A 26,723-nucleotide genomic window follows, 5' to 3' on the forward strand; every position below is an offset into this window, starting at 1 on the left:
AACAGAAACAAGTGACAGATGGCTGTGTGTGTGTGTGTGTGTGTGTGTGTGATCTGCTGGGATAAAAAATAAAATAATGTTTTTAAAAAATGAACAAATAAATAAATAAAAATACAAAGAGGTAAAGATGAAGGAGAGAGTTCATGGCCTGAAGTTGTTGAACTCAATGTTAAGTCTGGAAGGCTGTAAAGTGCCTCAGTGGAAGATGAGGTGCTGTTCATCCAATTTGCGTTGGGCTTCACTGGAACATTGCAGCAGGCCAAAAATGGACATGTGGGCATGAGAGCAGGTTGGTGAGTGGAAATGGCAAACGACAGGAAGGTCTGAGTCATGCTTGCGGCTGAGCGAAGGTCATTCCACAAAGCGGTCACCCAGTCTGCGTTTGGTCTCCCCAATGTAGAGGAGGCCACATTAGGAGCAGCGAATACAGTCGACCAAATTAAAAGAGCTGCAAATGAAGCGCTGCTTCACCTGAAAGGAGTGTTTGGGCCCTTGGATGGTGAGGAGTGGGAAGTAAAGGTGCAGGTGTTGCACCTTCTGTGATTGTATGGGAAGGTGCCGTGGGAAGGGGATGAAGAGTTGGGGATGATGGAGGAGTGGACCAGGGTGTCCCAGAGGGAACGGTCCCTATGGAATGCTGACGGGGGGTGAGGGGAAGATGTGTTGATTGGTGGCATCATGTTGGAATTGAAAACCAATGTTATCCTCTTAAGCTCTGATGACACACACACCTCGTGCAGTATTCAGGAGCATTATAGAGTGTATTATTTACATTTTGAAGCAATCTTTCAGATGCCAAAATGAAACAGGGGCCACCTTAGAATGCAGTCTCCTCTCCCTTTCCACCACAACAACCCCCCTTCCCCCCACCCACTTCCAAGCCTCCAAGTTCAGTATTGTCTGTTTCATGCTCCATAACTATGATTTACAACTTTGTTGTACATTGTTATGTACAATCACAAAGAAATTTGTATCACAAAATACAAGTTCAGCTAATCTGTTTCCTTCCTTTCCGTGATATGTGAAGGTGTAAGTATGGTGGCTAGATAAGATTTTAGTGACAGCTGTTTAGGATTCTGATGAGTCCAGCATCACTTCTGGGTTAATTCCTATGATGTTCCTGTACCTGACAGCCACATGCATCACAGTTTTGGTTCTTCCATCTACTTTCACATGCACAGGGATTTTGGATGACTCAGATGTATTCTCATGCTATAAGAAAGAAGACGACTCCTACTATGCCCTTCCTCAATATTTCCACTGAATCATATGGAGCTGTGGCAGCCCAGCAGCTGTAAACTCTGATTCATGCCCAAAGTTTCTCTTATCTAATCCCACTTTGATTTGAAATCCGAGAAGAGATTAGCTCTGGGTAGGAATAGGTGGTAGGGACTGGAAGCCCCCATGAAATTGCCAACCTGAGACCTGTGGAATTTCAACTCTCAAGTTTCATTTTGATATGCTGGATGAATTGTCCACCCACTTACACAAAGGAATGGGAAGCTCATTAGCTTTCTTCAGGGGATTTCTGATGGACTTTCCGGAACCTGATCCAGCAGCCAGCAGGTCCTGTTGCAGGAGACTGCGGAGGTCACCACAACCTCCTTGGAGAGATGCAGCCTTCTGATTCTCAGAATAAATGGATAGATCCTACTCAGGGTAAATGGGGAAAAATGGTGAGGAATAAGACATCTGATAATTGGAAGCATTCTTCGTACTCAAACAACATGCTCGATGTTGGTCCTGTGATCTATTGGTGTACAGGGGAATGACTTCAGTGGCTCTGAGAAACCAATTCCACTAGGCTGTTACTGCTGGATTGAGTGTTGTAGGATTTCTGCAATTTCATGTTAAAATTGTATCAGGGGCCTAATTGCATCAGTGGGACTCTATTTGCATCTGTACATAAGGATTTTGTCAGGTGCCTTGGGCTGTCTGACTCTGCATGATTAAATTGGTGGCCGGTGGGAAGACATTGGAAGCAAAGTGGTATGTTGCAGCACCACCCCAGTATCAGTTTCCGTTGGTGAACAGGGCTAAAATCATCCCTTCTCTTGTAGATTAGACTCAAGGCCTCCATGCATTCATAAGCAATAATTTATGTTGGCCTATGATTTTTATTACTGAAGGGTCTGCTGAATACGCTCTGAGCATTGTTATAAGACTGTACACTGGCTTGTGAACTACTCTGTAATCTTTGCCAAACTTTGGAATGTATTGTGCACAAACTTCAAGTGGCTCTTGGTCAGACAGCAAACCCAGTTTAAGAGCAGCATCTATGAGGTCTGTATCCCTGGACATATACTTGAGGAAGGTATCGTGAGGTATTTGGTTCTCGTTGCTGCCTCTACTTGATCATCCTCACTCACAAAGCTGTGACTCATCTAGTGCTATCTTCTCAAGTGCTTTATCTATATCCTCTAGGACTTGTGCACAAGCACTTGGACTTGGTGAAGGTGGTGATAGTGCTAGGTGCTGTGAGATGCTTGCTGTGCAAACACAACTGTCTGATGTCTAAATTCTCTTGCTTCTATGTTTTCTTTTATTATGCATTTTCTTGTCCTACAGGAAGATGAGTAGTCTTGAGATTTTGTTAAGTTAGCACAGGTCTGTGTTGTCCATCCCATCTGAGAAAGAATTATGCCATTATGTTGTCATCTGTGAATTTGCATGAATGTTTTGAATGGCTCGTACAAATGAATTACAGTTTTGAGGGTATACTTTGCAGCATCCAAGTTTGGGGCAGGTATTTTGCATAGTAAGTTGTACTGCAACTGTTTCTTAGTAACTTTCTTTAGCTCAGTTATATTTTTAGCCTGTACCCAGATCAGCTGAATTCTGAAAACAATGCCACTCTGTCTAAAATCTGCTTCAGTGCTTGCTGAAACATTTGATATTGACCTTTCTGTACCTAACAGAATTGCATTCCTTCCCTGCAGTTCACGGATAAGCACTTTCACTATTTGGTCATCTGAATGGTTCTCGTTTGGACAGCCCTTCATTTTCCAAGCATATTGGAGCACACTTGGAGGTATAGAAGTATGCCAGACCAGTTCAGTACCTATCAATTTCCGAATCAGTCCTAATGCTCCATTGGCCACTTGGGAATTGCATGGTTTGCATGTGTTGCTGAACACAGAAATGCCTTTAGTTAAAGGACAATGAGAATTCTTTCAGAAATGTCAGTAATGCACAATTAAACTTCGAAAAGTACATCAAAAGCACCTTGTGGACTACATTTAGGATTATTAAGCAAACAGCACCTGTTATGACCAACATAAAAATAAATATGACTTTAAAAAGGTAAACTTCAAAAGATTGAGAATCAAATAAATTAGCCCATATGTGTCACTCAGTTGGAAAAGAATGGAACACCATTTAAACTGACAATAATATTGAATATGCAGTATAGTATATTGCCAATAAGGTAAGCTAAATAGGCATTTTACAAGAAGAATGAATAGGTTAATTAAAATAGCAAAAAAATTGAGGGGAAAAAGAGGGAGGAAACTCTGGGGGAACCTAGTAATCCATTGTGACAGACTAAATGAGATATTGAGCTGGAAAATGTCCCAGGAGATAAGTTCAAGTAATGATGTTAACCACAATCCTCAAAAGTTCTCCCAATCTCAATATGCTTACCTTATTTCTAAAACACACCCACCTTTCACTGCCATCCTTGCCAACTTCCACGAGGTTCCTGTCCCTTCAAAACCTTCATATTTACCTTCAGATCTGTTACTATCTGCCTTCACAACCACCTCCAGCCCCTATCCCTACAATTATCATATGTTACTGATTTAATGTGTGTTTACCTCACTTCTGCTCTACTATCTGTGAAGCAGCCCTCTTGCCCTACATTCAAGAACTTCCTCCCTGAATCCCTTTGTCTTGTTAGGTCTCTCCTCACTTCTGAAAACTTCTTCAAAATCTACCTTTTTGATCACATCTCTTGGTCCCCTTCCTAATGTTGCTTGGGCCTGACTCGCAAGTGTGAAGTACTATGGAACATTTTGCTATGATAATAGCGCTACATGAATTAAAGTTGCTCTTATAGTCAACTATATTAGAAAGCATCTAAGTCTGTGCATTTGTGCAGAAGCAAATAGACCCAAAGATTACTCAGATGCATATAAAGGTATTTTAGGGCTTTCAAAAGACACTTTAACATCCAAGTGCTGGGAATGCTAATAAAGGAGATGAGACAGAGCAGCTTTCCTTCATGGAACTAAAGGGCTTAGCCTCAGAAATATCTGGTTGAACACACTTAGGAAAAAATTTCAGGCAGAGCGAATGCAGTTCCAAAACCCAGTGGACATGGGGAAATAAGGGAGGATGTTAACCTGGCTAACAGAAAACTGCAATTAATATAAGACTAATTTCAACTAAGTTTTGAACATCAGTGCACATGATTGGGGAGATTGGAGGAGTCCATCGCCATCATGAGTGCTATGATGTTCTCAGGCTTTGCTCTGATGTCTACCCCCTTGGAAAAGTGGCCATCAGATGCAGCACAAAAACAAGTACATGCTGGCTCAAGCCAATGGTCAGCTCGTTCGGTCTGCAACTTTACAGAGGATGAGAAAAGCCTCACCTTCACCATTCATTGTCATAATGAAGTGCAGCAAAGTACTCTCCAGCTCTTGGGTAGAAGGGAAGTATGGGTGGGCCAGAAGAGGGAAGATGGAGAATGGGCACAAAAATCCATCAAGGTGCTCCCACTCTCTCTTCCCCCCACCCTTGAGTTCTTGTTAGTTGGAGCTCTGCATATGCTGGATCATGTCCTGATGCCTGAATTTGCCCCTGCACAGCTGCATGTGGGGTAGTCTGTGGTGAAGTCCTCACAGTTTCCAAAAATTTGGAAAACATTGGCCATGAGCACCTGAGCAGCCAGGGCAGAAGGGCAAGCTACCTACCTCCAGCTCTGCTGAAACCACAGGCACGTAAGAGTAATAGGAAAAGCAAGGGGAAAAATTTGTAGCTTCACAAGGGAGATCACTTGGGTATTTCAAAGTTTGTTTTATTGTCAATGTTTATGCTCCATAAACTTTATTTCAAAGCTCCATTGTTCAGTTATCCCCATTGTTGCCTGTGCAACAGGAGCAGGAGGTGAAGAAATTCAGGGCTGTAGTGACCTTGACTGCCACAGGTAATGTGGCAGCCGAGAACACCTGGCCCACTTGGCAGAAGGTAATCCTCTTGGAGGCTGCCGGTGTCAGCAATAATCTGCTGAGAAAGTCTGAGTTTCCTGAGGCTCTGTAGCTCCGTAATATGGAGAAAATTAACCCTCAATTGTTGAGGGTATCACCTTCTCTGAGCTAGAGCTCTGTATTCAGCCCCTCTGTTCTGTGGAATGGCAGGTGCTTGAGGAGAAGGCAGCTCCTGCTCCTGCTGGTGCTGCCCTGCTCCTGCTGGTGCTACTTCTGCTCCTGCTGGTGCTACTCCTGCCCCTGCTGGTGCTGCCCCTGCTGGTACAGCTCCTGCTCCTGCTGGTGCTGTCTCTGCTCCTGCTGGTGCTGCCCCTGCTTCTGTTGGTGCTGCCCCTGCTCCTGCTGGTGCTGCCCCTGCTCCTGCTGGTGCTTCCCCTGCTTCTGTTGGTGCTGCCCCTGCTCCTGCTGGTGCTGCCCCTGCTCCTGCTGGTGCAGCTCCTGCTGCTGTTGGTGTTGCTGATGCTGCTTCTCTTGTTCCTCATCAGAGATCCAAGGTAGAACATAAACAGCTCCCATGCTTCTGTGAAGGCTGACAGCTGGCAAGTGTAGATCAAAGTCAAAAAAGTTTGAGTTGGATGAAAATATTTCCCATTTGATAGAAATGACCTCCAAAGCAGTGCAAGCACACTCTCAGAATAAACCCTGTGAGTAAAAACTTCTCACTTAGGCAGAGGTGCAGCTGTCATAGTTCAATACTTAAAGGATTTCCAGCCTATCAATTTCAAAGCCCTGTCAATCCCTGCTGTCTCCTCACCTTGTTCAGCCAGGTGAATTTCAGACAACTTGGCAAACTCAAGGGTAGGCAGATAAAGCCAGAATCCAAGGTTAAAGATGCAGTCAGTTGTCTCTTAACATATGTTAACCCCAGATTTCCTGTCCCATGGGGCATTTGCCACACGAGCTAATAAACACATTGGGTTAAATGTGGCAATCGGTGGATTCTTGCTGCCTCCTTGGCACACTGGCATTTTTGCTTCTTTAAGCTCCCACGCACACTGGCACCTGCCCACTCTGTCAAGTTTAAATTCAGGCATTTCTACTGAACTATCATAACCAATAACAGACATGTTACAAAAATGAAAGAACATAGTATTAAAGGGGCAGTTACAATGGAGCAGACAATTTACCCACCCACTTCCTGCACTGATCATACCAATCCCATAAATTGCAAGGGCATAGACACCCACTGATGGCCTTCTGTAAAATGCATATTGACCTCCAATTGCATTATCAGTCCCAACTATATTTTTGATATAACCCTGAATGGGTTGTAGAGACAAAACTATCGAGGATCAGAAATGGAACAATGTAAGTTTTCAAAAATTATTTAAAGCTTTATTGTGATTCAGGAAGAGAAAGAGCAGGTTTAGATATCTCGGTGACCTGGATTCTTTGCAAAATGCTGCAGATAAAACATCACACAGAGTCGTAGTCTGGCTCATGTTGCACAACACTTAATTAAAGAGACGCTCCCATTTGGAGGAGGACAAACAAGAACATCAGGCACTATCAGATGGGAAAAACATGGGAGGAAGAGAGGAATCAACTATGGAAGGAGGGTCATGTCAGTGTTTTTCACCCAGAGATATCAGGGATCAGTTGATAGCTCAATGATTCTGCTGAGCTTCTCACATTCCTACCTGTGATTTTACAGAACCTCCTGCATAATAGCCCTTATTTGTCCATGGAGGATCTGAAGCTAATACTAAACCTCACTGCAGACCAAAGTGTCAAATGTGACAAAGATGATGAATTTGATACCAAACGTAATAACTGCCTCTCATTTTTTTCTCACCCATTGCGATTTTCTTTACATGTCACCTTCAACCTTTCTTTAAAGAAGATTCCCTAATCTAAGCTTTAAAGGAGTGTTTCAAATTAAATGTGAACTGGTTTAATTTAGTTGTATGCACCTAACTATTCAGTTTCAAATCAAGCACCACACCCCCCTCCACCACATCCCCCCAACCCCCCAACCGCCTAGCCAAAACGCTTAGATTACTGCAGTAAATATAATGTGAAAACTCCCTAAGAATGGTCAAGTTAAACTAAAAGCTGCTACCCAGGCCTACTTACACTAATTCCAGTACCCTAAGAGATTCTGGCCTAGTGGCCTGAACTGGGCTGTTGAAAGGCTGCTGTTCCTCACATAATGATCCTTGAAATGCTTGTGGCCAGTGACTTCTGGGTGTTCAGGCATGTGTGGACTCAGCCACAGAATGCAATGACTCCTTTAATACCAGAGCAGTGTGGCCCAACTAATTTGCTGGTACCATGGCGGTTATTGATTGTGAGGGGTGAGGAGGAAGGAGTGTGCAGACCTCTTGAGAAAGGCCGACATGTACTTCTTCCATCATACCATTGTTATTTCCTTTGGGCTTGGAATCCAGAAATCTGAGGGAAAGCAGATTGCAGAAAATAATTAACTTCTTCAAAGCCCAATTATTTGATTCACCATTCTTTCCAATGTGGTTCCTGAAGTCTGCATGGCAGCCATTTGAGCTTCCATCACAGCTACAACGTGGCTTAGCATGGACTCCTGCTGTGAGGGCCCCATTACAATACTTTGCAAGGGGGACTGCTGAGTGCTGCTGGCATGGAAGATGATGGCATAGAGACTGGATGCAGACTTCTCCACATCTCAGCCAAAGTGCATGGTAGTGCTTTGCACTCCTTCCAATCCCTCACACAGCAATTTTCTTCTCATGCCTAGGTCCTAGAAGCCCAAGAGCAAAGATAAAAAGACATGGAATTTCAAGGAAAGGTTCACACATGATCAGCTAACAGCCTGGAGAATGTGCAGGTTGAAGTCACTTCGCTTGTTGCATCTGTGCTGAGTTGAATGAAGGAATGCGAGTAGTATTCAGACACCTCTTCGGGTCTGTTCGGGAGCACTGATTTCCTGGGCTTCTTGCTCTGCCTATGTGATGACAATGACATTGAGGACTCTATCCTGTTCCATTCTCTGGTGTTATGTGCTGCATCCTCCAAGAAAGATGAGCACGGGAATGTGTGTTGGAATGATGAATAGAAATGTGTGGAGCTTGTGCAATTGTGAATGTGTTGAGATGCGTAACAGAAACACGACTGAATGAGATGGGCAGGCGTTCAATGTCAAGGAAAGTCTGTGTGACATGATATGAATAAGGAGTAGTGGGATTGGTTGCAGTGCATTTGAGAAAGGAATGTGCTTTATAGTGCTTTTGTGATTCTATAATGAAGAAAGTGATGGAGGGAATTGTTAATAAGTTGTGTGGGGAGCGGGGGTAGTGGTGAGTGGTGTGTTGTCAAGTGGTGGGGAGAGAGGTGAAGAGATGACAAGGTGTACTCATCCTTGTTACTCTTTTATGGCCATTAAACTTCCTTCTTTATTCAACCCAGGTCCTGCCTCTGATAATCTCTGTTCAAGCCTGGTTAATCGTGACTTTAGGGATGTGGCTGCAGGAGCTGAGGTTGAATATCTTCCTCCCAGCCCTCTACTTGGATCATCAGGGATGAATCAGGAAAGCAAGTGCCAACCCTTTGACTCATCTCTGCAGCTAACAAGCTTTAAGTCAAGCTGGAGAACGTACAAGATTTGTGAGGGTGACATGGATGAACTGCATGATTTTGCAGGCAGCCCGCCCTTCAAATGCTAAAGAGGCTCAGGAGTTAAAATGACACAGTCCCCATGCCCACTACATGCGGGTTTCAGTCCAGATGATTCCCATCCAGGGTTAAAATTGGGGCTACAGTCTCTAAATTCTACCTGAACTACAAAAAAAATGTCATTACCTTACAGCCTTAAAGGAATGACGGCTTTGATTTCAATTCCAGTAGAGTTCAAACACCACCACGTAACCTCATGCATAACTAAAGCCAGAACTGTTTAAAAACACATTGGACTGAAATGTTCAAATTTGAACTTGCCTTCTCTCCACACCCTCTTCTTTCCTCTGTTCATGTAGGATGGATTAATGAGTGAAAGTTCAGCACCCAGTAAGGGAATTGAAGTTATGACTATGCATTCTATAATGAATGCTTTTGTTCATTAGTGATGTGCCTAATCTTATTTTTGTTTGTACTCAGGAATGCAGCAGAGTTTCTGACAGGGGGCGAACACAGGATTGGACGAATATACAAGAAGGCTATCTATAAACAGTTCACTGATGAAACATATTCAGTTGAGGTTCCTAAACCTGACTGGCTGGGATTCCTTGGCCCACTGCTAAGGGCAGAGGTGGAAGATTTGATTATTATTCACTTCAAAAACTTTGCATCACGTCCCTATTCTTTGCACCCACATGGAGTATTCTATAAGAAAGATTCTGAAGGTAACTTTGCTGATTAAAAGAAAGGTTTGCATATATATGGTGCCTTTCACAACATCAGAATGCCTCAAAGTGCTTTACAGTTACTTAAGTGCTTTTGAAATTTGGTCACTGTTGTAATGTAGGAAATGAGGCTGCCTGCACAACAAGCTCCCAAACAGCAATGTGATGATAACCAGATAATTGTTTTAGTAATGTTAGGCGTGAGATAAATATTGGCCACCACACCGCAGATAATTATTCTTCAAATAATGACCTGGGATCTTTTATGTCTAACTGAGAGGGTAGTTGAGACTTCAGGCCTCTGGAAAATGGCAGCACTCCCTCAATATTATTTAGGAGGGGTGCTGGCATAGTGGTATTGTCGCTGGAATAGTAATCCAGGGACCCAGGGTAATGCTTTGGGGACCAGGTCTCGAAATCCTGCCATGACAGATGATGAAATTAAAGTCTACTGATGACCACAAAACCATTGTCGATTGTTGTAAAAACCTATCAGGTTCACTAATGAAAGGAAATCTGTCGTCCTTAGCTGGTCTGGCCTACATCCAGACCCATAGCAATGTGGTTGACTCTGAAATGGCCTAGCAAGCTACTTAGTTGTATCAAGCTGTTACAAAGTCACAAAAAAGGAATGAAAGCGGATGGACCACCCCGCACTGACCTAGGCACCAGAAACGACAATGGCAATCTCAGCTCTGTCGATCCTGCAAAGTCCTCCTTACGAACATCTGGCGGCTAGTGCCAAAAGTGGGAGAGCTGTCTCACAAACTAGTCAAGCCACAGCCCGACATAGTCATACTCATGGAATCAAACCTCACAGATAATGTCCCAGACACCACCATTGCCATCCCTGGGTATGTCCTGTCCCATCGGCAGGACAGACCCAACAGAGGTGGTGGCACAGAGGTATACAGGCAGGAGGAAGTTGCCCTTAGTGTCCTCAACATCGACTCCGGACCCCATGAAGTCTCATGACATCAGGTCAAACATGGGTAAGGAAACCTCCTGCTGATTACCACATACCGCCGTCCCTTCAGCTAATGAATAAATGCTCCTCTATGTTGAACACCACTTGGAGGAAGCACTGAGGGTGGCAAGGGTACAGAATGTACTCTGAGTGGGGGACTTCAATGTCCATCACCAAGAGTGACTCGGTAGCTGGCTGAGTCCTAAATGACATAGCTGCTAGACTGAGTCTGCAGCAGGTGGTGAGGGAAAAACATACTTGACCTCATCCTCACAAACCTGCCTGCCACAGATGCATCTGTCCATGGCAGTATCGGTAGGAGCGACCACGGCACAGTCGATGTGGAGATGAAGTCCCGCCTTCACATTGAGGATACCTTCCATTGTTTTGTGTCTCACTACCACCGTACAAAATGGGATAGATTTCAAACAGATCCAGCAAATCAAGACTGGGCAACTCCACAAATATCCCCATCCTCAATGATGGAGGAGCCCAACACATCAGTGCAAAAGATAAGGCTGAAGCATTTGCAACAATCTTAAACCGCAAGTGCCAAGTGGATGATCCATCTCGGCCCATTCCAGACGTCCCCAGCATCACAAATGCCAGTCTTCAAGAATTTGATTCACTCCACATGATATGAGGAAATGGCTGAAGGCACTGGTTTCTGCAAAGACCATGGGCCCTGACAATATTCCAGCAATAATACTGAAGACTTGTGCTCCAGCACTTTCCACACCCCTCGCCAAGCTGTTCCAGTACAGCTACCACACTGGCATCTACCTGACTATGTGGAAAATTGCCCAGGTATGTCCTGTATACAAAAAGCAGGACAAATCCAACCCGGTCAATAACCGCCCCTTCAGTTTACTCTCAATCATCAGTAAAGTAATGGAAGGGGTCATGAACATTGCTATCAACTATCAACTAAGCTATCAACTTGTTTAGCAATAACCTGCTCAATGATGCCCAGTTTGGGTTCTGCCAGGGCCACTCAGATCCTGACCACATTACAGCCTTGGTTCAAACATGGACAAAAGAGTTGAACTCCCAAGGTGAGGTGAGGGTGACTGCCCTTGACATCAAGGCAGCATTTGACCGAGTGTGGCATCAAAATTGGAGTCAATGGGAATCAGGGGGAAAATCCTCCGCTGCTTGGAGTCATACCTAGCACAAAGGAAAATGGTTGTGGTGTTGGAGGTCACTCATCTCAGCTCCAGGGTATCACTGCAGGAGTTCATCAGGGTAGTGTCCTTGGCCCACCCATCTTCAGCTGCTTCATCAATGACCTTACTTCCATCATAAGGTCAGAAATGGGGAATGTTCGCTGATGATTGCACAATGTTCAGCACCATTCGCGGCTCCTCAGATACTGAAGCAGTCCATGCCCAAATGCAGCAAGACCTGGACAATATCCAGGCTTTGACTGACAAATGGGAAGTAACATTTGTGCCACACAAGTGTCAGGCAATTACCATCTCCAACAAGAGAGAATCCAGTCATCGTCCCTTGATGTTCAATGGCATTACCTCATTGAATCCCCTGCTATCCTGGGGGTTACCATTGACCAGAAACTGAACTGGACTAGCCATATAAATACCGTGGCTACAAGAGCAGGTCAGAGGCTGGGAATCCTGTGATGTGTAACTCACGACCTGACTCCCCAAAGCCTGTCCACCATCTACAAGGCACAAGTCAGGAGTGTGATGGAATTCTCCCCACTTGCCTGGGTGAGTGCAGCTCCCACAACTCTCAAGTCAGGACAAAGCAGCCTGCTTGATTGGCACCACATCCACAAACATTCACTCCATCCACCACTGACGCACAGTAGCAACAGTGTGTATCATCTACAAGATGTACTGCAGGAATTCACCAAGGCTCCTTCGACAGCACCTTCCAAACCCACAACCACTACCATCTAGAAGGACAAGGGCAGCAGATAGACAGGAATACCACCACCTGGAAGTTCCCCTCCAAGTCATTCACTATCCTGACTTTGAAATATATCCCCATTTCTTCACTGTCACTGGGTCAAAATCCTGGAACTCCCTCCCTGACAGCACTGTGGATGAACCTACATCACATGGGCTGCAGCTCACCACCACCTTCTCAAAGGCAACTAGGAATGGACAATAAATGCTGACCAGCCGGCGAAGCCCCCATCCCGTAAATGAATTAAAAAAATGTTGCAATAGAGTTTTAGTCTATGGCCAGAATTTTCCAGCTCCGTTGGCGTCAGGCATCATGGCTGGCGAGGGGCGACAATACGACGAGAAAGCTAAAAATTGGTTTCATGCTGGAGTGAAGGCACAGCAGGATTATCCGATGCCAATCCCACCGGAGGCTGGAGTGAACCCGATTTGTATCTCGATAATAGGACGCAAAGTAAGACCCAACCAGAACCAACCCCCCACACCCAATTTACGGTTACACTGGCGGGAAAACATGCCAGCCCAGAATACGTCTGGACAAGTGTGACATGCAGAAGTTGGGTCTTAATGTTAGGGCCTTGCTCTGAGTGCGGATATCTGAGGAGCAGATGCTGGAGCCCCACAGCTACTGGATCCTGGAGGAACACGTGCATCGTGTGCTGGGTGGATTCTCATGGACATGGCTCCACCACAAAGCAGCTCAAGGAAGGTCTCTGTTAATGCCTTGGGTCTGCTTCAGAACATGGGCTGCGAAGGGGCGGGGAAGAGGAAGGTCCAGCTGTGAGTGGGAGAGGAAGGGGTGCTGAGGAGGGTGAGGAGGTTAGGGAGTGGGGGCAATTAAGGCGTTGGCTGGGGGGGTGAGTTTGGCAGGGGGGAAAAAAGGTGTTGGGAGGATGAGGTTGTGTGGGGAGAGGAGGGAGTATGGGGGAGGGGGATGTAACGGGGAGAATGCGGCAAGTGGGGAGGTAAGTGTAAGGGGAGGAAGGTGTAGGGGAGGGTATTTGGAGGGGGGATAGAATTCAGAGGGGGGAGGAGTTTGGAGTGGGAGGAAGATGTCCGGCTGGAGGAGGGAGTTTGGAGGGCGTAAGGTATCCGGAGGGAGGAGGGTGTCTGGAGGCGGAGGAGGGAGTTTGGAGGGCATGGGGAAGGTGTCCAGGTAGAGGAGGGAGTAAGGGGGGAGGAGGGAGTGAGAGGTGGGGGATACCCAGGTGAACGTGCAAGGGAGGGGTCTATGGAGCTGATGACTGCCTCCTGGGGAGTGAACTGAGCGTGATTGGAGGGAATGGTGAGAGCGAGAGGGGGCAAAAGGAGCTGGGAGGGTGTAAGTGGACCCTGGGAGTGGTATGGAGGAGCTTGGGAGTTCAATGTGGATAGGGTAGGACTCTCAAGAAGGTAAGGAAAATGCACGTTCACCTGGACATCCTGGAAAGAAAAGGGTTGTAGTTGGTAGGTGATGGTGGGGAGGTGGAAGGTGGTACCGGGGTGCTCAGCAGTGTTGGGGGAAAGGACATGGGTGACTGGGGGAGGGGAAAAGACAGGGGAACTGATCAAAAATTTGACTATGACCATCGTTGTCAAAATCGAAAGTGCGAGGAGCCTCGTGTTGACCGGGCACAGGTGCTGCATGGGAGTGTGATCAGTGGGTGGATGGAGATGCAGGTCAGCTCAGATGGAGAACTGAAAGTGAACCCCAGCAGGCAGCATTAAAAATGCTTGGGACAGTAAGATGAGTGTGATTAATGAAGGCTCCACATGTGTGGGAGATGCTTACACAATGCTCCAAAAGGCTCTGCCAGGCACACACCTCTCCCTCCAGAATCACTCGTGACCTAGCCGCGTTCAGTGAAAGTGAATAGGTTTTCAGATTATGAAGTGACATAATGTGTTCACCCGTGCATCCACTTGTGATCAGATTTTCTTAACTTTCTAGGCCTGCCCCTTCTTTAGGTGCTGCCCTGACATCTGCAGCAGGGGTGGACATGGCCTGTGTAATGGTTGTCCCTCTCTCCTCTGACGAATTTTGCCTGCATTCTCTGGAGAACTGAGGCCTTGAGGGCCCCGGCTTACTTTGGCTGTCCTCCTGTGGGCTAGTTGCTCCCACTGTGGTGACGGAAGATGAGGTTGAGGGAGTCTCAGACAAACGGGACTTGGAGGGAGCGTACAGCCTCTGAGATTCCTGAGCGGATGACCCTGGGGTGTTCAGCTGCTGCTCATCCTCTCTTCGGGTACCCGAGGACTCTGGCTTGACTCCTTGAGGGGAAGGAGCAACTGGAGGAACATTGAGGTGCCCCATTTCCCTCTAGCGTTGCTATTGCAGGAACTCACCCATGGCTGCTGCAATGGAGGGCAGCTCTGTGCGCATCTCGGTGTTCTGCTGGGCCAGGGTCTACATGGCGTCTGCCATCCTCCCCATGGTGACCTCCATGCGTGCACATGGCACCATTTCATCAGAGACCAGGCGGATGCACTCCTCTGACTCATGTGCCACCCTGTTGAGGGCTTCCAACAGCTCTGTGTGATGTTCCCCTGCCTTCTGCTGACTCTCCAGGTTGAGTTGGAAGGTTGAATCCACAGGCTGGTCATCCGACTCACACCTCACAGATGCCTCTGCCCCAGCAGTCCTCCAAGTACCAAGGAGCTTGGCTGACTCTACCTCCTCCTGCTGCGGACACATGTCCATGTGGTGACCACCAGATTGTGAACCCGAGCCTGCTCTAGATCCAGGTCCCACCGAGGTGAGGGTAAATGCTGTGATGGGCCTTCTAGGCTGCTTATTTCTAGCTCTTCAATAGAGGAGGTGTCCTCTTGGCTGGAGGTGTAGACGCGGATGGAGCTGAGGGGCTGGCTGGCTGAGGGTGTCAGTCGCTTGGCAGAGCTCCCTTTGAACCAGAGATCATTAGTGCATGGCAGCAGAGTCAAAAGCAGGAGAGAGAGAAAGAGAGAGCACTCACAGTTGCATTGAGGGAGGGTTGATGTGGTGTAGGATCCTCAAGTGAGTGTTCACAGCTGACCTCACCATCGCTGCAGACATGGTCCACATACTCACCAGTCAGCATGATGATACACTCCTCAAAGTGAGTGAAGGGTCTAATATTGGCCACTCCACCCCCCGGTCAGGGACTGCTCCCTGCTGTTGTGAGCCAGCTTCTCTTGCAGGAAAACAGATGGAGAATGTGAGCAGGACACATGGCACTGCGTGGAATGTTTGTGTGATGAGCGGAGCCATGGACGGGATGAAGACGCAAGCTCCAGAGGATATGAACCTGATGGAGATGTGAGGGTGTGTGTGAGAGTTAGTGGTGTTGTCCCTTGAAGTGTGAGATCCCTGTGGATGTGTGATGAGTTTGTGAGTGTGTGACTTACCCTGGTGGAATGGATGAGAGCATTCATCCTCTTCCTGCACTGGATGGGTGACCTCCTGACTGCCATTGCTACTTCCTCCCAAGCCAGGTTAGTGACTCTGGTGGACCTCCTACAGCCAGACTGGGGATAGAGGACATTGCAATGGCCTTCCACTGCATCCAGCTGGTGCCCCGGAGAGGCGTCGCTAAATTTGTGAGCTGCCATCTCCTATGCTTTCGGGGCCATCAACTGGAGCTGTTCTGGTCTGTCGACATGAAGTAGCCTTGTGTTCAGGTGCACTTTAAATATGACACCCGATGTGAGGAAGCGCTGAGGTCACGGCGTGATTGGCAAATCTGAGCCCGCCTGCCAGTGATCTGGAGTGTTTCCCGTGAATGCATTATTAATGAGGTGGGATGCGTCTGGAATGGGACGATACAGCGCAAAAACCTGCTATTGCAGCTGGCGGGTAAAACGGCCTTTTCTGACCTGGAGTATATGCTCAAGTCTGTAGTGGGGGACTTGTGCTCATGACCTTCTGACTGAGCTGGAAGTATTACCACTGATCCTTGGCTGACAGTCAATTATGAAATGTCTGCAGTCTTATGCCTGGGCTGCAGGAAACGTTAACAACCTAACTGACGCAGTGCTACTATTAGAAGCAAATTCATTTTGGATTCTGAGGTAATTCTAAGTTGAGGTAAAAGTAAGCAATTAAAAATGAAGTTTATTCAACAAAATGACTTGGAACATTCCACCAATAGCAATAATAACTGTCTTGTATCCGATGCACTGGGCTATGGTGTTTTCCTTAAATCATTTGATACCCATACATTCATGAGAGCCTGTGAAAGAAGCTATGTATGTCCACAGTTCATCAACTGTTGGGGCAAATTCCAGTTGGTTGATATAACATGGTAGCTATTACTGAGACATGGCTGCAAGACTGTCAGTACTGGGAACTAGATATACCAGGTTTTAGCGGGAGGAGTAGCCTTCATAATTAATGGTGAAATCACTTCATTGATGAGAGAATATAATGTGAGGTAAGCAAACGGTGAAGATTTGATGGGCTAAAAATTTGTTTAGGCTTGTTAGCAGGCACACCGATTACCTTATGTCCAATAGAATTGAGGCAGACAGTGTGCAATCTTCATGTTGCTTGCTCATTTTAATGATTGTGGCATGCAGCAAACACATTGCTGACTGGCCTTAAGCTCAGCAGAGGCTAACTAACCTGCACTCCTGAAGGTATCCTGCCCCTCATAAAGAGTGCGGTGTACTCAGGCTATTGCAGCTGGTGGAACAGTGTCAGAAATTCTTTGAGGGAAGGAAAGAGTCTGTCAATGGGGCAGCAACCCACAGCCAGGGATCCCAGGTTGTTTGATATAGGGGTGGAGGCCTTGATCCAGGAGGTCACAAGGAGAAAGTGGGTCCTGCTTCCACTAGAGCCAGGTGACTGCAAAGGCACGCCCTGGGAAGAGAGTGGGAGTAGGTGACCAGGGAGACGAATTCCTGGAGTCTGGCCCCAAGAACCTGGTTGCAGTGCTAGAAAATGTTCAATGAGCTCACTTGAATGGTCAAGGTCAGTGAATGCATCTTTAAATGATATAGCCAACCCACTGCAAGAACAACCTCACACACTGCTAATGCACCACAGCCCCATCGCTTACCCATCAGCAATCAGGACTCATACCTATCATTCAGACATGCCACCTCACCCTTCACATGTACCAATGCTGCCTGATCACACCCATTTCTAGCAGCTTCCACATACCTTTGGCTATTCAGATATGGCAGGCACATCACCCAAACACATTGCTCAGCAACCACCCCAAGGAAAATGAGGTTGAGGCATAAAGGTGACTAGTTCAATTTAGGATATATTATTACAGGTGTTATTGGATGAAGTTGTTGTGAAAAGTTTTATTGTGTTGTCTTTTATTTTGGGCCCTTCTTGGCCTTCCATCCCTCTGCTCACAGTGTCTTCTTACACTGTGATTGTCTATGGCAGAGGGTTGGAAGGCAGGAAATTATGGAGCAATGAAGATGAGATTTTAGGTGAACTGGGGTCATGGATAACCCATTGAGAGTGAATGGGTCTCGATGCCTCTTCCTCTTTCACCTCATCCTCTACATCCTCCTCCTCTTCTTCCTCCTTTCCTTTGTCCTCCTTATGAGGTGTCCACCGAAGGCCTGATGGCAAATGCTGCCCCCTCAGGAGAGTGAGGTTGTGGAGTATGCGTCATTTGGAAAATCACTCTGCAAGCACTGTAGGGTCCCGCACGCCCCCCCCCCCCCCCCCCCCCCCCGCCCCCCCCCCCCAGTGGTCCTGGCTGTGGAACCATTGTTTTGGAACACTATACTTTTGTTCCTGGTGGAAAACGATTTTCATTTTAGTTGTGCTGTGCACATGTAGTCAGGTGGCAGAGGGAAGCCATAAATCAGGTATAGAGCAGGTAGCCCTTGTCACCGATCAGCCAGCCTCTTGTTTGTTATGGTGACTCAAATACACAGGCCTAGGTGATTGCCATAAGATGAAAGCCTCACGGCTGCTGCAGTAGCAGTGGCCTTTCACCAGTGTGTGTTCTGTGCATGGTTGCATACCAGGTACACATTCAGGGATTGGTGGTACGTTTCCTCATTAACACATGGGGCCTGCACAGCTACATCTGTGCAGTTAGTGGCTCCCTACACGCAAGCCTGGAAAAACCACTGGTAAGAGAGAAGATGATGAAATCCCCTCTCCTGTGCAGGGCCTCTGTCACCTCCCTAATGCAGTGATGTATAGCGAACTGTGATATGTTGGAAACATTGCCTGCTCCCACCCTGAAGGATCCATGGACATAGGAATTGAGAATCTTGGGATATTCACAGCTACTGGCAGCACCACTGGCACCACTACCCTCACCCTGCTGTCCGGCCATAGATCCAGTTGTAGGAGTTGGCACAGTTCAGTCACCACCTCCTTGGTGAAATGTAACTACCTCGGGACATTGCTCCTGGATGTAGGAAATGTGTTCCCTGAAGAGCCTTGGTGAGTACAGCATTCCTTTGAAAGCTCTCCTCCTCCTCACTCTGTGCACAGCTTCACCTCTCTGCTACCTGCACTCAATGCCCTTATTGTGTTGCAATCCAGGAGAACTGCAACAAAAGGCCTCATGAGTGACAGCAGGCTTTCTGCTGACAGGCCTTCAAATTTCTCTGACCTCTTTGTCAAAGACAGCGCCATTCCCTCCTGAATCCAACAACTTTTCAAAGCTCCTCCAATTACACAAAGCACAGTACTTCAACCCACTGTGCAGCAGCAAAAGAAAGTCAAAAGCACCTAACCCCATGGTTATCCCTTTAAACAGGGAGGTCCAAAAAGCCAGGTTTTGTGTCAAATCATCATTAGATGCAAAATAATAAAAACAAAAAAACTGCGGATGCTGGAAATCCAAAACAAAAACAGAATTACCTGGAAAAACTCAGCAGGTCTGGCAGCATCGGCGGAGAAGAAAAGAGTTGATGTTTCGAGTCCTCATGACCCTTCGACAGAACTTGAGTTCGACTCCAAGAAAGAGTAGAGCATTAGATGCAGTTTGATGCCATAATCTGCCACCTTCTCATGCTTCCAGTACACCTACATCCAGTACACCTTTTACAATCATGGTGGACCAGTAGCAGTTTGACCAACATTTAATGGGTTTCTTTAGCACTGGCACCAACCATGCTGTGGAGTCACATTTTGCTGTTACGGGTAGAATTAAAAAATAGAAAAGAATCTAAGACTGTAGTGGGAGTTCTATACAGGCCTCCTGGGAGTGACTGTGAAGTGGTGGAATGTATACATGCTGAGATTAGACAAGAATATAGGAAAGGCAGATTCTTTTTAATGGGGGGTTTGAACCTCCATGTAGATTGGGGTAAGCAGACTGGCACATGTCAGAAAGATAGTGCAATCCTTGAGTTTGTTCAGGATAGATTTTCACGATAATATGTCCTAGAACCAACAAGGGACAGGTCATATTAGATTCAGTTTTTAGTAATCAGGCATATTTAGTTAACAGCCTAATGCTGCATGAACATTTATCTAATGGTATTAATGGCCTGAATTTCATGCTTGGCGCGTGCACCAAGTTGGAGGGCCCAGAAGCAGACGCAAAGTGTGTTTCCGTCCGCAATTGGCCCCCAAACGCAATTTCATGTTGGCTGCCCGCCTACCCGTTTTTCCAGTGAGACGAGGGTGAAATCGCACAGGCAACGTGAAATCATGGACAATAGGTTTTTATTGGCATTAATTGGCTTTTTAATTGTTGGCAGGAGCAGCTCCGACTCCCCACCTGCCCGCCGACCTCAATATTGCTCATGTGCGCGATCCCGATGTCATTTCGTGCAATTTCACGTGCTTTCGGTCAGGTGCACACCCACCCAATCAATGTAAGGTTAATATGATTGAGTTCATCTTAGTGCTTGAAAAGGAGAAGTGCAAAACAATTATTAATACCCTAGACTTAGGTAAAGCCAACTTCAACAGGATGAAATTGAGACTGTCCACAGTAATCAAGGCAGATCTATTCATGGGTAAAGCGACCAACTTAACATTACGCAAATTGAAACTCAGTGCATGGATGTGTTAAAATAGATCTGAAATACCCTTGTTCCTACTGATTCCAATTCTCCTTTCTTGTAAAGGGGACTATAGTGTAGACTATAGTATGTTAACTTTATTTGAAAAATCAGTGAGCTTCTCTGTTAAAGTACATTTTTTTTTTACATGTAATTCAATTTTTTGAGTGCACAAAGATATAATGAGAAATGGTAGTTCATCTGCACCACTTGCTATTTTCACAAGGTAGGTGTGTGTAGCTTGAATAGTGCCATTGAAAATCAGATTTTAATTTAAAAAAACTCAAAAAAAAAGCAGTTTAAAAATGGCAGTGAATGTAAACAAATAAGGACACAGCCAAATTCTGTCTTTAAAACTTTAACTTAGACAAAAATGAAAACACATAACTCTGTAGAGCACCTTAAAGCTGCAAATAACATTAGTGCTTAACATTTATAACATGTTAGTATGGCCGCTGGTGCTGGTGCTATGGAAGCTCTGAGCTCCAAGTTGGTGGCTGGAACACCTCCAGTCATTTATGCCGTGTCCTGCAAGGTGCTCCCTGACTGAAAGATACTAGCGCAGGAGCGTTGTGGGTGTACAGGTGGCACACAGAGTGGCAGGTCATAACATCAAGCACCCCTAATGCTGATTTGGGGCAGAATCTGCCCTTTTGGACCCAGCAGGCCCATTTAACCACATAATCACTTCCACGTCAACATGCATTCAGCTGCATGCCGCCCCCCCCCCACCTCCCCACCTCCCCACCCCCACCATCCCCGTTAGTGTTATTTTGTTATTTAAAGGGCACACTATCCAGCTTCCAGGTGAGATGCTTTTGACTAACTTATGCTGGTGCAGAGTTAGTGGAAGTACCATGTCCTGTGTAATTGGAGGAGCTTTGCAAACTTTTTGGATTTTCAAAGGAGTGCTGCTGGACTTTGACAAGGAGGCTAAGGAAGTTTAAAACAAAAGCAGAATTACCTGGAAAAACTCAGCAGCTCTGGCAGCATCGGCGCAGAAGAAAAGAGTTGACCCTTCCACAGAACTGGCTAAGGAAGTGTGTTTGGCCTGTCAGGAAAAGGCATGTTTCAGTAAAGGGGGCTATAGTTGCAGCCCCTCCTGGGAATGGAGCACAGGCAGCTAGGAGAGGAAGCATTGTGCATAGGGAAGAGGCAGAGGAAGCCCATCACTCTGGATGTGATGTGTAAGCAGATACCCCGACCCCACATCACAGTGCTCCCAATTCCCAACCTTATAACCCATCTGCTCATCACAGCAAGCTCTTTACCAAAATCCCAAAATAAAAGCCCACAATAAAAACATTCCACGACAATTTTATCCAATAACACTTCCAATAATACACGCAAAACTGAAATATTCACCCCAAAGCTTCCCCTTAGGGCCTGTCTTATGATTGTCTTTACCTGTCTTAGTACGCCTATACCAAGCTACCTCAGTGACTGCAGCATGACTCGCAGAAGACTGCTGACTTTCATTGAGGGAGGCTACAGATGATCTAGAGGCCAACCTTGAGCAACTCTGGGCCTTGTGGACTAGGCTTCAGGCTGCCCCACCTTGGTATGGCAGCAGCAGTCTGGGCTGGTTGGCTGACGGGCAACAGCAAGGGCAGTGTCAGAATCACAGCAGCGGGAACACGAAAGCTGTTAGCCTGAGAAAGGGTAGCAGGTTCAACCTCCATGGAGCTGCTGCCACTCCCCTGAGGCAACATCCCAGCAATCCTAATAATTTTCTGAAGGACAAATTGCTGGACTGCAGTGAGAACTGGCAATTCCTTATGAGCATTGAGATCCACAGCCACGATGGCACCAAGCTGGGCTTGCAAGGCAACAGACATGGCTATCAGGACATCAGTCTGAGCTTCCACTTCAGCACTGAGATGTTGGGTGGTTTCAGCCTGTGCTGCAGTGGAAACTGAGACATCGTTCACCAGATTCTGCATCTTGGCATCATTGCAGGGGAGAGCTGTCATGGAGCTGGCCACCACTTTCATGCTGGAAAGAATGGGCTCCATCCTCCATGCTGAGCTGGTGTCAGACTCTTCCATGCTCCTTGCTGGTGATAACAGACTCTCTGGCAGGTCTGCCTATGCACCAAGTATCTCGGTGTGCATGCTGATCAGTGTTCTCCTGTATGCTGCCCATCGAAGTCCACATTTGAATCCTCTGCAGCAGGACTCGGCTGCGATCTTGTCTTGTGGTGAGCTAACACATGATTTATCCTTTCCTCCTTACTTGGCTGCAGCCCACTTGGACACGGTGACTCACCATGTGCAGATCCTGACCCTTCACACAGTGCAGTATCTGAGCTGGTGGCTGCCAGTATCAGGTTTCTGGTGGAGCTCTTGCCCTTCATTTTGAGGTTTCTGTGACTGGTCAGGGGACAGTTCTTGCATACCTGAAAGCATAAATACAGCAGGGGAAGGTTTGGCATGAGGGAAGGAAACCCATTGCCGTTTGCAGTTTGCACTTCATGCCAGAAAGCAGGTTGAGGGTGAAGTGGGATTTGAAAAGGGGCATAAAGTAGGAATAGACTGTCATCGTGAATGGTCTGAATGGATGCAACAATCTCAGTAACAGGTGGCCCCACGATGTGGAGCACCATCTCATCCAGAGGGGTCAGTCGATGCGAGTGTGCCTTTCTCCCATCAAGTTCTCTGCTGCTCCCATGGTTATTGGCCACCTTTTCTTGCAAAAGAATGGGAAGAATGTCAGTGAGTGTGTCACACTGTTTGTTTGTAATAGCGGAATAGCTGGAGCTGTGTAGCAGCTGTGAGAAGTGGGTGTGAGGCTGACTGCATTGGGACACATGTGACAGTGTGAGGTGGACTACCTGAACATTAGGCATGAGTCCTGATTGCTGATGAGTGAGTGATACGGCTGTGGTGATAAGGCTGTGGTGCATTGAGCAGAGTGAGATGCTGGTGGAGCAGTGGGTGGGAGAGGTCATTTGAAGATGCATTCACTGGCCTTGACCAGCACTGTTGTCAGGTCCTCAGTGCCACACCTTTCATGTTGACCTCACTGCTTACCTGCTCTCTTGAGGGCCCCCTGTCCTCTGCTGATATATGGCATTTTTCCTTCTTTCCATCTCCTGGACTAATGCTTTCCACACCATATCTGAAAACCTCTTGCCTATTGCTCCACCTGTTGTACTTTTTCTTCCAGCCAAGTCTTCCAGAGACAGCCTGCAGCAGCTCCTGTTGAATGAGTGCAGCTCCCCTTTAAGAGGTACAGGCTGCCTTTAAGAGACTGAGGCTGGGTCCCCTGTTGAGAGGGTGATGAGTTGGCAGGGCGTTCCGTGCTGGGCTGCATGCTGGAGTCATTGAGATGAGGAGGCAGCAGAAAGTTTGCTTGCAGTCTGTGTCAACAGGGCAGGGGCAGAGTACACATCATGGGCCAGAAAAGAGCTTGAATCAATTTTCTTCCTTACATGTTTGTAATTTCCAGAACAGTTCTGGTTGTCCTTATTTCTTCACAACTAAATTTCTTAGAATCTTTATTGGCCATCAATCAGCTAAGTAGAACGCAGCTTTAAGATTACCAATTAGATTTAGAATTGCTCCGAATGATCACATTTGCTAGTTCCTGTTAATCAGAGGATAGAGACATATGTGAGATAATTCTAGTGTGGTTGGAAACATTCTAATTCTGCTGGATGTTGCTTCATGATGAAGATCTGAGACTAGTCTTTATTTAGAGGAACTCTTCACCGCACCAAAAAAATTGTAAAAAAGCACTTCATAAAATGCAGACACTCTTCCTCATTTCTTGCAGAGAGATCATTGGCTTTCTTCTTTACCGGTTGGGTCATAAAAGCATTTTCTATCTGTTTCTCCCCTTTTCTAACACTTTTCCCATCTGATGCTGTTGTTTCTTTGTTTAGTGATTGTTTACAATGCCATTTCTAATTTTCTGAAACCACCTCAAAAATCAATAGTGACGCAAACTTACTGTAATACACTAATTTTTTGATGAATTCTCTTTGAGATATCAGTATACATGTTACAAAATTGTTCTTTTTCACAGGTGCTTTTTATCCTGATCGTACATCAGGTCAACACAAGATGGATGATGCTGTTCCACCAGGAGGAAGCCACTTATACACATGGATAGTAAAGAAAGAATATGCACCGACAGATTCTGACTCCGCTTGTTTAACTTGGATTTACCATTCCCATGTGGATGCTCCAAGGGATATTTCCTCAGGTTTGATTGGAGCGCTGTTAACATGTAAGAAAGGTACTGTACATCACTCTTTGTTGAACTGTCTGTGTATATTCCATTCTAGGTCTCAAAACTTATTTAAAATCTTTACCTTGGATAACACTTCTTTTTTTAAGAGGTTGGACTTAGATAGGTCTTAGAACTGACTGGTGTTCAAAGTAAAACAATTCACAGACCAGGGTTACAGAAGAAAGGTTTGAGGGACTAGATTTCTCTCACTTAATAGCTCTAATTTGCTCTCCAGGCAATTCTGAAGTACTTAGTCCTATTAAATTACTGCTGAACCAAAAAAGAGTCATATTGAACTCGAAACGTTAATTCTGTTTCTCTCTCCACAGATGCAGCCAGACCAGCTGAGTTTTTCCAGCACTTTCTGTTTTTATCTTGTAAGTGGATTGTGTGTGTGTAAATTAACAGATGAGCAGAATTTGATATTCTAAATAAAGAGAGACCTGTATTTTTAGCCATGTGAATATGCAAAACACATATTTCCTAACTTCAGACTGAGTTCCTTGTTCTGCTTTAATGTTTACAGGAATTTTGGATGATGTCACACTGAAACGTAAAGATGTTGACCAGGACTTTGTCGTGATGTTCAGTGTGGTGGATGAGAATCTGAGTTGGTACTTAGATGATAATATAAATAAGTACTGCACTCTGCCATCTTCAGTTGACAAAGATGATGAAGCTTTTCAGGAAAGCAACAAAATGCATTGTGGGTATTTTTATCTGATTTTCTGCTCATTACTTATCTTGTAATAACCTTTATCATTTCTGAAGAAGTGCTTTACACCTGGGCATCATTATAGTAAATGAATAATATGGGCGTGGATGTTATTATAGTCTCTGGATTTAAAGTTGACTGCTGCCTTAGGCTTTAATTTGCAGTGATTTTCCATTGATGTTATTTATTTATTTATTATATGAGATGAAAACACAGTAATTTGGGTGCAGAGTGTACCCATATTTGTGGGTGCTCCAAGCTGAAGCCACCTCGGCTGCAAAAATCCCACTACAGGGCCTCGGACTTCATGATTAGGATTTTTCATGTTTTGTCCTCCCTGTTGCCAGTTTACAACCAGGACATGTTCTGAAGAAGAGTCATCTGGAGTCGAAACGTTAACTCTTTCTCTCCACAGATGCTGTCAGACCTGCTGAGTTTTTCCAGCAATTTTTGTTTTTGTTTCAGATTTCCAGCATCCGCAGTATTTTACTTTTATCTTCATGTCTCTCCTAATCTCTGTCATACCTGTAGAACCTGAGGTTCCATTCACTTGTGCATTTTAACTAGTAGCCAAGCCCACGATTACCAGCTCCCTTTATTTCTTTTGGCCCCCTCAGACTATTCTCTCTTGTCTTTGCCCCTTCCTGTCATCAATAATATAATTTCTCTATAATCTAATCCTCCTATAATCCTGCCTCAAACCAGCACTATTCATCTTCTCTTCGTGAGCTCATCCAAAATTCGGCTACCCATATCCTAATTTCCATGAAGTTCCACTGGTCTAACACCCCTGTGTTGCTTCTAGTTTAGCAACTCAATTTTAAAATTCTCATCCTTGTGTTCAACTTCCTAATTGGACTTGCTCCTAGCTGTCTCTGCAATCTAATCCAGCCCTAAAACCCCCTCCAACTCTGCTTTTCACCTGTCTTTTGTCCATCCCCTACTTTGTTTACCCTATAATTGGAGGCTATTCCTTTAGCCATCTAGGCTGTAAGCTCTGGAATTCCCTCCCTAAACCTCTTTGCCTGTCTACCTCTCCCCCTATTAGATGCACTATTAAATGGGACTCCTGTTCTCTTGTCTCCTTCATCGACTCTCGATTTTTGTTTGATTATGCTCCTGTGAATTGCCTTGGGATGTTTTAAGATTATGCTCCTGTGAATTGCCTTGGGATGTTTTACTATGTTAAAAGTGCTACATAGATTCAAGTTGTTGTTATTCTTCTTCAGCTGTCACTGTCCCAGGTTTCAGTCCCTCTTCAATAAGCCCATAGCTGTGTTTCTTGGTATTCACCAAAGGCCCATCAACTTACCCATCATTGCCTCCTTATGATCAACAACCCAACTGTCCCACCCTTCTCTCTCATGGACCTGCCTGCGGAATGTTTATTGAGTGTCT

At 45.8% G+C, this 26,723-nt stretch overlaps 1 protein-coding gene across 3 annotated transcripts in view; it reads left to right on the forward strand.

Moving 5' to 3' along the window:
- Nucleotides 1-26,723, forward strand: part of LOC121284395 (ferroxidase HEPHL1-like) — a 124,870-nt gene that overhangs the window by 9,345 nt on the left and 88,802 nt on the right. For all 3 annotated transcript variants that reach the window (XR_005944476.1, XR_005944475.1, XM_041199833.1), the window contains exons 2-4: nucleotides 9,279-9,523; nucleotides 24,404-24,616; nucleotides 25,137-25,316. Coding sequence is in view for 1 of the 3 variants with exons in the window: in XM_041199833.1 (XP_041055767.1) it covers nucleotides 9,279-9,523; nucleotides 24,404-24,616; nucleotides 25,137-25,316 (638 nt within the window). In the remaining 2 variants the exon portion in view is untranslated. The remainder of the gene's footprint in view (nucleotides 1-9,278; nucleotides 9,524-24,403; nucleotides 24,617-25,136; nucleotides 25,317-26,723) is intronic.

Source organism: Carcharodon carcharias, chromosome 11 (genome assembly GCF_017639515.1).
Source record: "Carcharodon carcharias isolate sCarCar2 chromosome 11, sCarCar2.pri, whole genome shotgun sequence".
NCBI lineage: Eukaryota > Metazoa > Chordata > Chondrichthyes > Lamniformes > Lamnidae > Carcharodon > Carcharodon carcharias.